Source organism: Carcharodon carcharias, chromosome 13 (assembly GCF_017639515.1).
Source record: "Carcharodon carcharias isolate sCarCar2 chromosome 13, sCarCar2.pri, whole genome shotgun sequence".
In the NCBI taxonomy this organism is placed as follows: Eukaryota; Metazoa; Chordata; class Chondrichthyes; order Lamniformes; family Lamnidae; genus Carcharodon; species Carcharodon carcharias.
Genome location: NC_054479.1, coordinates 20,350,733 through 20,362,252, shown reverse-complemented (window position 1 = coordinate 20,362,252; position 11,520 = coordinate 20,350,733). Strand labels below are relative to the sequence as shown.

General features: G+C 39.9%; 1 protein-coding gene across 8 annotated transcripts in view; it reads left to right on the top strand.

Annotated features, from left to right (window-relative positions):
- Positions 1 to 910: 910 nt before the first annotated feature.
- Positions 911 to 11,520, top strand: part of naa25 (N-alpha-acetyltransferase 25, NatB auxiliary subunit) — a 107,643-nt gene continuing 97,033 nt past the window's right edge. For 3 of the 8 annotated variants that reach the window (XR_005944693.1, XR_005944692.1, XM_041201951.1), the window contains exon 1: positions 1,037 to 1,234. Coding sequence is in view for 5 of the 8 variants with exons in the window: in XM_041201951.1 (XP_041057885.1) it covers positions 1,150 to 1,234 (85 nt within the window). In the remaining 3 variants the exon portion in view is untranslated. Of the gene's footprint in view, positions 1,016 to 1,036; positions 1,240 to 11,520 lie in introns of those variants that run through there. The other 5 variants (XM_041201955.1, XM_041201952.1, XM_041201953.1 and 2 more) reach the window with 4 other exon arrangements.

The following is an 11,520-nucleotide window of genomic DNA, read 5'->3' as shown; positions in this document are numbered from 1 at the left end:
GAATGTAGAAAAAAGGGAATTAAAAAAGAGGTTGAGGATAGAGGAGCGAGTTCATGGTCTGAAGTTGTTGAACTCAATGTTAAGTCCAGAAGGCTATTAAGTGCTTAATCGGAAGATGAGGAGCTGTTCCTCCAGTTTGTGTTGGGCTTCATTGGAATGTTGCAGCAGGCCAAGGACGGACATGTGGACATGAAAGCAGGATGGTGTGTTGAAATAGCAAGCCACCGGAAGGTCTGGGTCATGCTTGCGGACAGACCGGAGGCGTTCCACAAAGCAGCCACCCAGTCTGCGTTTGGTCTCCCCGATGTAGAGGACACCACATTGGGAGCAGTAGACCAAAGTGAAGGAGGTGCAAGTGAAGCGCTGCTTCACCTGAAAGGAGTGTTTGGGCCCTTGGACGGTGAGGAGAGTGGAGGTAAAGGGGCAGATGTTGCACCTTCTGCGATTGCTTGGGAAGGTGCCGTGGAAAGGGGATGATGTGTTGGGGTTGGTAGAGGAGTGGACTAGGGTGTCCCGGAGCTGACAGGTGAGGGGAAGATGTATTTGGTGGGGGCATCATGCTAGAGTTGGTGGAAATGGCGGAGGAGTTCCAAACCACCATCATACTTTGAGTGAAAAAAACTCTTCTCCACCACCATCTAGTCTAATCTAAAGTTTAAATCAAAACCCCCCTCTTTGTTGAGAGAAAGGGGAAATAAAACTGAAAATGAGAAAATTATTGTAAAATAAGCAGAGAAAATTTAATTATATTTTGCAACATATGTCGGTCTTGCTCAAAATAAGAACGAGACATAATTTGGAAGGTTTAAGAAAAGCAAATTCTGGGCTCTGTTTAGTTGACGAAAGACTGACTGACACTGCGCATGTCTCAAGGTCGGCAGTTTGGCCGGCAATAGACATGCGCAGTAACCGGAGGTGTTGGGTAGGACTACGCATGTGCAGTAGCAGAGAGTCATCATGGCGGCTCGTAGCCATGTGCAGGATCCCAATGACAGGAGGTTGCGTCCGATATATGGTAACAGAATGATTCGTCGTCTTGTACCTGCAACATTCATCCATTCACACAATAATAACAAAAAACCAAGCGCTTGAAAGACCTGGCGGTGCTGCTAATTTCAGATCCCGACTCGCCTCATTGCTAGGCCGCAGATGTATCCTCGAGCTCGAGTTACACAGCACTTGGGAGCCCAGTCCGGTATTGAACGCTACTCGTTACTAGCAGTCCAGCGGCAGTGTGAGGTTCCCACTTTATTATTATTGTATTCTCTCTAACAGAAAGATCTTTAGGAGAAGTTTATTAGGGTCTCTAGGCGGGGGTAATTTTCCAGAGCGATGTGTTTTTCCTGCCATTGGAACCTGTTGATTCCCCATCACGGTGGAGACCAGGCGTTTGGGAGAGAGCGACTGAGGTGTCGGGTATGGATATAATTCTGGCTACAAGCCTGGGTGGGTCACTTTTTAAAATAAATCCACGTCTGGAACTGCTGAAGTGAATGGAGTTTGGTTGGTGGCGAATCTTGATGCTACCCTGCTGCTTGAGAATGTTTTTAGTCTTAGAATCAAGTTGCCCGGCAGCTGGGAGCTGAGCGCTTTTCCGGAAATAACTAAACTAACTAGGGAGTTGCAGTGCCCCAAATTTATATTAACGTAGAAGATTTGATATTAATGTTTTAGTGTGTTTTAACTTTGTCTACATTAATTGATTGAAATGAATTTTTAACTCTTAAAAAAAGTGTAAAATGATCTGACCTGAGTGTAAATGAGTCATTAGTTTATAATGAATATTGTCATAGTATTCAGTTTCTGTTAAACATTTTATACAAATTGAATTGTTTTCTCGACATGAAATAGACAGGCTGTTGGTGTAATGCAGTCATTTTCACTGCTCCACTGATGTACTTATTTAACATCTTTTCAGCCCAGCAGAAATGGTTTTTGATAATTAGAGGTGTACGATTGGATATTCAGGTTATTAAATTTGCTTTTCTAACTTTATCAATTTGTGCCAGGATGCTAATTTAAGATAAAATGAAGGCTTGATTACCAGTTGTGGACAGAATGTAAAGATACCCTAATTTTTTGATTGACATTATGAAAGACTTGAAGAATTGAGTCTTCTGATAGCTTTACTTAAGGAAGATTTCATCTAGTTAAATGGACAAACACATGGCAGATGAAATTTAATGCAGAGAAGTGAAGTGATTGAATGTGGCAGAAAGAATGAGAGGCAATATAAACTAAATAATACAATTTTAAAGGGAGTGCAGGAACAGAGACCTTGGGGTATGCATACACAAATCTTCAAAGTTGGCAGGACAAGTTGGGAAGGCTTGACTTTATTAATAGAGGCATAGGGGATGAAAGCAATGAAGTTGTGCCAAATCTTTATAAAACATTGATTAGGCTCCAGCTGGAATATTGCAGCCAATTCTGGGTACCACACTTTAGGAAGTATATTGGGGCCTGAGGAGGAAGTGCAGAGGAAATTTGTTGAAATGGTACCAGGAATGAAAGACCTGTTACATGAAGAGACAAGAGAAATTGATGTTGCTTCACGTGGACAAGCAGAGGTTACTGGGAGATTTGATAGAGTGCTAGAAATCACGAAGATCTTGTTTTTAGTTTGAGGTAAGTTGGTATCCATTGTACTCAGAGTTACAGTAATTGACAAAAGAATCAGGTGACCAAAGGAAATATGTTTTTCATAGTACATTGTTATGATGTAGGATGCAGTGCAAAAGCAGACTCTAACTTTCAAAAGTGAATCTGGTAAATACTTTAAAAATTTGTATGACTACGGGCAAAGATGAACTTGACTCAAAAGAATTTTTGGATTACAGATTCTTTATGTTCTACTATTGTAATTGGATGATTTATAATGGTGAACCTTTAATGAAGCTGCTTTTTTAGCATCAGTCATATTTTTTAGGAAATGTCACTAAGAATAATGCTGTAAATTATGATGCATTTATAGTGCAGAGTAGTACAGGATTTTCTTGTTACTGGTCGTTTTTAGTGGATCTAGAGTAAGCAGAAATGAGTAAATAACTGATAATAGAATGAACCACTTTTTTATAATTGTGAATCTTTTTAAGTTTAAAGAGAAATGTAGATCTACCCTAACAAGTGATGTCACATTTTTAAAAACCTATTTTATCCATGAATATATTGGTTCATGTGGGTGCTATTTATATTGCCATAGCAGCAGTTTGTGTCAGTAAGTATTCATCAATGTATTCCATGTACATATGTAAGAATTGCTGTATATGTTTTATTCACCCCTCCTCTTGTTTAATTTTTCTGTTTCTACAGTTTACCTAACTTGTTGCATGCAGCGTGATTGTCAGTAGCCACCCTATTCTTGGACTTCTAACCGTCAATTTTTGTAATTGGCCACAAGCAAGAGTAATCTAGGGCAATTTGCTTTTGTCTCTCTTCCCATAAAGAGATGTTCTGCCTCCTTTCTTCCCAATGGCTGAGGTCATGAACTTGCCATGTTGAGAATTTTTGTGGCTGTGGATTAAGTTTTTAAAAAACTGATGAAAGGTAACCATGAGGCTATCTGGTTGTCGGAAAACCCCAACTGGTTCACAAATGTCCTTTAGAGTAGGAAAAGGCTTGTAGGCTCTTTCATTGTAGCCCACAAAACTTCTTCAATGTCACTGACAAAACTCAGGCAATTATATTTTATTAAGCATTTATTTCATACTTGCTAATTCACTCTATTTGAATTTTATTGGCCTGGAATTTGAAAAGAGGTGTTCATGGTGTTGCCTCGTTGATGGATAAACCTCAAATCAGAAAACTTAACATGTTTGTATCTGCAGCCTGAGATATTATACAAACTAGTCACTATGCTATGCAGCCCCTTTCAACTGAAAGTTTGCACGTTTCTGCACTAGACCAATGAGCTCTGAAGAAGAGTCATACGGACTTGAAATGTTAACTCTGTCTTTATTTCCACAGATGCTGTTAGACCTGCTGAGTTTTTCCAGCATTTTCTGTTTTTGTTTTGACTCTATCCCCCTCCCTGGCAATGATCTGACATTAAGCCATCTGTTCCAATCTTGGTGCCACATGTGATCCTGAGATGAGCATCCGGCCTCCTATTTGTTCCCTCTCTAAGACCACCTTTTTCTACCTCCGAAACTTGTTTGACTTCGCCCCTGCCTCAGCTCATCAGGAGAAATCCTCATCCATACCTTTGTTACCTCTAGACTCTACTATTCCAAAGCATCCCTGGCTTGGTCTTCCAAATTTTAGCCTCTGAAAACTCAAGATCATCCAAAACCCTGCTGCCTATGTCTTAACTTGGAGCAAGCCTTGTTCTCCTACAATCCCTGTGCTTTTTGACCTATGTTAGCTCCTGCTCAAGCAATGTCTTAATTTTAAAATTCTCATTTTCAAATCCCTCCATGACCTTGCTCCTCTCTATCTCAATAGTCTCCTTCACAACCTTCCCAGATATCTGTGATCCTCTAATTCTAGCCTCTTGTGTTTTACATCACTGTTGTTGGCCATGCCTTCTGTTGTATAGACTCCAAGCCGTGGAATTCCCTCCTTACACCTCTCCACCTTGCCTTCCTCCTCTGAGACACTTCTTAAAACCTACCTTCTTGAGCAAGCTTTTGGCTATCTGACCTAACATCTCCTTTGTGGCTCAATATCATACCTTGTTTTATAATGCTTTGGGATATTTCATTACATTAAAGATGCTATATAAATATAAGTTGTTGTTTTAGACCATAAGGGAAACTATTTAAATCTTATGTCGCTGTTTTGCCGCTTCTTGCACTAGATCAAAAACTTCTGTTAATTGTTGTTTCTGCTGTCTGATATTCACTTGATTGATATAAACTTGAGAGGCCTGAGAGGTCTTCATATACGGAAAGTAACATAAAGATTTGCAGTCAAGTTACCTTTGAATGATAAGACTACAGTATCAAAGCCAAGATTTCCTGATGCACTATTGATAGCTTCATGCTGTCTGCTGGGGAGGTTGCAGACCAGAGACAAAGTGTTTATCCATCAACCTTTATGGTATTCAAATTACCAATTTTAAGACAGTTACTTTCTAGCTTGAACAAAAGTAAGATGCTGTGGATGATGGTAATCTGAAATTTAAAACAAAAAATGCTGGAAGTTATCAGCAGGTTTGGCAACTTCTGTGGATCCTGAACCAGGTAATGTTTCAGGTCAAAGGTCATTGACCTAAAATGTGAACTCTTTCTCTCCTTATGTGCTGCATGACCTGCCGAGTATTTCCAGCATTTTCTGTTTATTTCTAGCATGAGACTAGGAGAAAAACCATAACTGCCAAAAGAAGTTTTCACATTGTGGGAAATAAAAAAGAATTATGTAACTACTCCTTTCACGGCCTCCAGGTGCATTACAACCAATTAAGTACATTTTTAGTTGTTACTGCTGTAATGTAGCGAAATACAGTAGCCAATTTATGGACAGCAAGGTCCCACAAACAACAGAGGGAGTTTACAGTGCAATTATGTGCGTTTTCTTTGTGCATATGAAATACTATCTGGCTATGTTTATGGAACTTTTTTTCAAAGTGGCTTATTCCCAACTAGAATGTGTTTGCAGAGCTCTAAGTGACTTGTTTCACAAACACAACTTAAATGTTTTCTGGTGACTAAAAAAGGAACTTGGGTCTAAAAGGGACCTTGACCTGATTAAGCGACCCATACGAAATATAATTGTCGGCATTGTTTAAAGTAACCATTTGTGGTTGTGCTTGCATTCTGCAAGAAAATGTGCAGCCAAAGCAGTAGAAACTGCTTAGGTTGATTTCTTTTGCCACAAAAAAGCATCTGTTGACAGTTTGGTATTAAAACGGAAAACTTTAAATATAATATTATCTCTGAAAGACTAGGCAAGTAGAATCATTGCCACATTTAAATGTGAAAAAACAGCCACTTGGACAGCTGCCGTGTTGCTTGCATCTCTGGTCTGTCGGGAGACTCAAAATATTTGAGGAATTGCTGTAACTCTTTGGACAGGTGAAAATACATTCTTCAGAATATTTTCCATCCCCCTCCTCATAAACTCTGTTGCCCCCACCCCCACCCCCGGCCCCTCTCCCAACCAAATTTTGCTACTCTTTGAGCCAAACAGATTGTTTAACAAAACAGAAACTAATCAGTTCAGTTCAGTTCAGATAGCCTAACTGTAAAGATTTTACTTTCTCTGAATCTTCAGATTGTAAGAATGAATTGAGAAAAACTGAAGTTTACCAAAAACTGACTAACTCATTTCCAGAATCAGTTCAGAACAAATCTTTCTGTAAAGTATGAGTGCAACCTTCAGGAGGTTGAGCTTTGTGCACAAGTTTAAATGTGGCTTATGACTAGATTTTTTTGTTTTTCATTGATGTGAGACTCATGCTGTTCTTAGGTGGGTAGCTGTCTGGCTTCAGTATGTGACAATCACCAGTACTTGTTTAGGTGGAGACGTAGGTTGCTTCTTCTGATTTATGAATGAAATATGCTAAAGTTTTAAAGTCTTATATAAAAATGTTGTACTGGTATCCTAATTCTAGTGAGGTTTTGAGACATTTTGCAGTTGTTTGCCCCTTGCTTCAGTTTTAAGCATGGATACATGATTGAGGAGCCAAGTGGTTGACTTGTTTGGAGCCCATAAGCCAAAAATACTCTAACTAGCTGAAGGAAGAGATCTAGGAGGTGCACAGTTTTGCATTGGTGCTCAATTTTGGAAGAGCTACATTAATGTAACCACAATAAATGGAACACTGGATCCTTTGCTGTGTACCACAGGTCACTTTTAAATATGACCAGTACATTTAGTCTGTGTGTGGCTCTAATGTCACTGTCTAATTCAGGAGTGCCGTGTGCAACGTTTGTCTGCAGTCAGGAGCCTAAGGATCTAAGGTTTAAAGCTGCTATTTGGATGTTCTACATGTTCATGATCAAAAGGTAATGTGTGCTTTATTGTATTACTAATGACAGCTTTATTAGAACTGGAGTCTTAAAAAGAATCTCAAGTTTTCTTCCCATCTTACTCAGCACATAAATCATCCTGGTTTTACAATTGGTCATACTATTGAAACCTGTGGAAGAGCAAAGGGATTTGGGTCTTCATGCACATGCACACCTATTGCACAGATATAAGTAGTCATCAAAAGGTTAATGGATTGTTGGACACTGTATTCCCAAGCGACTAGGGTACCAAGAGGAAAATTTGATGCTGCGTTTGTACAAAGCCTTTGTTACTGCATTTTGTTTTGGGCACCACACCTCAGGATATATTGGCTATGGATTCACCAAATTTATACCAGGGTTTAAAGCTTAAGCCTTGGGAACAGGATGTATGAACTTTCCCCTGAGTTTAGATTGTTGAGGGATCATTTAATTGTGCTATTAAAAAGATAAAAGAATTTGACAGGGCGAGAAGCTATTTCCTTTTGTGTAAGGATCCAAAACAAGGTGACACAATCCTAAAGTCAGAATCAGGCTGTTGAGGAGTGGAATCGGGAAGCATTTTTTTTGCACACTGATGAAGAAATGGAATTCTCTCCCCCAATAGGTTATGGATGCTGGGTCAGTTGAAATTTTCATTAAGATGGACAGATCTTTTTTATTAAGTGTATCAAAAGCTATGGATCAAAGGCAAGTAAATTAGATCAGCCATGATCTCATTGAATTAACGGAATTCAATTGTAGTTTGGTAGTACAGAACTTGAGTATTGCTTAAAAAAAGAGGAGAGATTTTGTTGAAGCTTATTGTCTTGCACTCATCAGGACAAATGCAAGAATACCAATGTCAGGGGAAGCAACGACTTCATACTATATGAGAAGAGAATGCTAATTGGTTGGCAAGAGGACTCTGATTGGTAGAGGTGTTGCCATGGAAAATGCACAAGTTGGATTGCCTATTTCTGTTCCTGTGTCCCTAAATGCTTTACCAGAAGTCCCACTGAAAAAGTCCTGTGATTTATCTTTGAGGACAGAGGGCTTAAGTTGGTTAGTTTCATGCTATATCCTGATTAAGGACATTAGCACAAACAACACATTCCGATCGAGACTTTTCATCAGAGCCAGTAAAATTGAACTCCAGATCCAAGTAGGTAGAATTCATATTTCCTGTTATAATAGAAACAAATGCTGGAAATGCTCAGCAGGTCTGTCAGCATCTGTGGAGCGAGAAAGAGATGTGTGATATTTCATCATATTTCTGGTTTTTTTTGTCTGGGTATACTTGTTCCATTCCCAGGATCAACATCCTCACTTTATGCTTCAAAACAGATTTAAAGCGATTTCCAGGCTATCCTCAGAATTCCACAAGAAACAACTCTGTTAGGCCCAAAATCTTGATGAGAGCAGTATAGATCTATTGTTTTGGGCCAACTACTTGCCGCAAGAATGAGTAATGATATAGTTAACCAAACAAGGGAGAAATATTTTAAAATTCTTATCTTCCATCCCTATCAAACCTCTGCTTTGAGTGACAGGACACCTCTCCGGTTTCTGTAATCTATCATGCCTCCCAGTCTGGGAATTTTGTTCCAAGGTATTAAACCTAGTTTTAGTGCTCTAATTATGGTCCCTACCAAGAACAGTTAACAGCAAAGACAGAAGATCCAGCCTTGGCCTCTGTGACTCTGTTCTCCAGTGGTTCATTTATCATAAATGTTTTGTTGTCCACTGAGTCATTGGAGGAGTTAAGAGTATTATTTTTAAGAATAAAATTTGAGACATATATTGCTTTGGTTTTCAGTGCCAAACCCTATTTGATGTTGTCCCTGAGATATGATGACAAAATCACGCGTACGTACATTGTAGCGTTACATGGCATTCACAATGACATTGGAGTGCAAACATAAAAAACGTTGATCGCTACTAAGAGTCTCCAGACTTTTGGAAGATCATAGGAGCCACTGAAGTCAGGTTTCCACATACTTTTTAAGTGCATTTTAAAAATATTGTGGACACTTGGGGGATGATAACTAGTCTTGCAGAAAATTCAGTTTACAGTGAAATGCCATTTATCTAAACCATTTGACAAAAAATATACATGTTCATGCATATCTTTTACAGTAACTATTAACTTCAACATTCCATGCCAAAGGCATATTCATTTTGTATGAAAACTGATGTGCAGTGTAATTAAATAACATGCATAGAACATACTGAGAAGACTGGACTGAAATTTTAGATAGCTTTTCCATTTAAAAATGACATGAACCATTTGGGTTAGGATCTTTGGAGAATTTGTAATAGAGAACAAGGAAATGGCAGAGCAATTAAGCAACTACTTTAGTTCTGTTTTCACGGAGAGAGACACAAATAACCTCCCAGAAATACTAGGGAGCCAAGGGTCTGGTGAGAAGGAGGAATTGAAGGAAATTAGTATTACTAAAACAACAGTGCTGGAGAAATTAATGGGACTGAAAGCCAATAAATCTCCAAGGCCCGATAATCTACATCCCAGGGTACTAAAGGAGGTGGCCATGGAAGTAGTGGATGCGTTGGTTGTCATCTTCTAAAATTCTGTAGATTCTGGAACAGTCCCAGCGGATCGGAGGGTGGCAAATGTAACCCCACCACTTAAAAAAGGAGGGAGGGAGAAAACAGTGAATTAAAGACTGGTTAGCCGAACATCAGTAGTAGGGAAGATACGAGAGTCTATTATAAAGGATGTGATAACAGGGCACTTAGAAAATATCACCGGGATTAGACAAAGTCAACGTGGATTTATGAAAGGAAGATCATGTTTGACAAACCCACTGGAATTCTTTAAGGACGTAACTAGCAGAATAGATAAGGGAGAACCAGTGGATGTGGTGTATTTGGATTTTCAGAAAGTTTTTGATAAAGTCCCACGTAAGAGGTTAGTGTGTAAAATTAAAGCACATGGGATTGGGGTAATATATTGGCATGGATTGAGAATTGATTAGTATACAGGAAACGTAGTAGGAATAAATGGATCGTTTTCAGAGTGGCAGGCAGTAACTAGTGGGGTACTGCAAGGATCAGTGCTTGGGCCCCAGATATTCACAATATATATCAATGATTTGGATGAGGGAACCAAATGTACTATTTTCAAGTTTGCTGACTACACAAAACTTGGTGGGGATGTGAGCGATGAAGAGAGTGTTAAGAGGCTTCAAGGTGATTTGGACAGGTTGAGTGAGTGGGCAAGAAAACGCAGATGCAGTATATAACTTGGATAAGTGTGAAGTTATCCACTTCGGTAGGAAAAACAGAATGACAGAGTATTATTTAAATGGTGATAGTTTGGGAAATGTTGATATACAAAAGGACCTGGGTGTCCTTATATATCGATCACTGAAAGCCAGCATGCAGGTGCAGCAAGCAGGTAAGAAGGCAAATGATATGCTGGCCTTCATTGCGAGATGACTTGAGTACAGGAGCATGGATGTCTTACTGGAGTTGTACAGGGCCATGGTGAGACCACACCTGGAATATTATGTGCCGTTTAGGTCTCCTTACCTAGGCAAGGATATACTTTCCATAGAGGGAGTGCAACGAAGATTCACCAGACCAATTCCTGGGATGGCCTGATTGTTGTAAGAGTAGAGATTGGGCTGACTAGGCCTGTATTCACTGGAGTTTAGAAGAATGAGGAGATCTCATTGAAACATATAGAATTCTGACAGGGATGGACAGGCTGGATGCTGGGATGATATTTCCTCTGGCTGTGGGGTCTAGAACAAGGGGTCACAGTCTCAGGATATGGGGTAGACCATTTAGGACTGAGATGAGGAGAAACTTCTTCACTCAGTGGGTGGTAAGCCTGTGAAATTCTCTACCAGAGAAGGCTGTGGAGGCCAAGTCACTGAATATATTTAGGAAGGAGATAGATTCCTTTACTCTAACGTTATCAAGGGATATGGGGAGAATGTGGGAGTACAGCGTTGAGATAGAGGATCAGTCATGATATTGAATGGCAGAGCAGGTTCGGAGGGTTGAATGACTTACTTCTGCTCCTATTTTCTATGTTTCTATCAGGGTATTTTGTGTTTCTCTCCCCTTAGCATTTAAAAAAAATCTTTGTGACCTTGAGTCAAGAGCTCATATTGTAATGAATCATTGATATTAACTCAGATTTTACTTTCTGAAAGAGAGCTGTATTGGGAGCTACTGAGAAAGTAGCTTGAGAGTGACGGTCCCTCTGGGGAGTGCAGCCATGCTTATGGCACGGAGAGTGGCTCAGCTGCACAGAGTGGGAGGAAAAAGAGGGGAAGAGCAATAATGGTAGGAGACTCAATAGTAAGGGGAACAGACAGGCATTTCTGTGGCTGTAGACGTGACTCCAGGATTGTATGTTGCCTCCCTGGTGCCAGGGTCAAGGATGTCACTGAGCGGCTGCAGTGCATTCTAAAGGGGGAGGACAAACAGCCAGAACTCGTGATACATATTGGCACCAATGGCATAGGTAAGAAGAGGGATGAGGCCCTGCAAGCAGAATTTAGGGAGCTAGGAAGCATATTAAAAAGCAGGACCTCAAAGGTAGTAATCTCTGGAT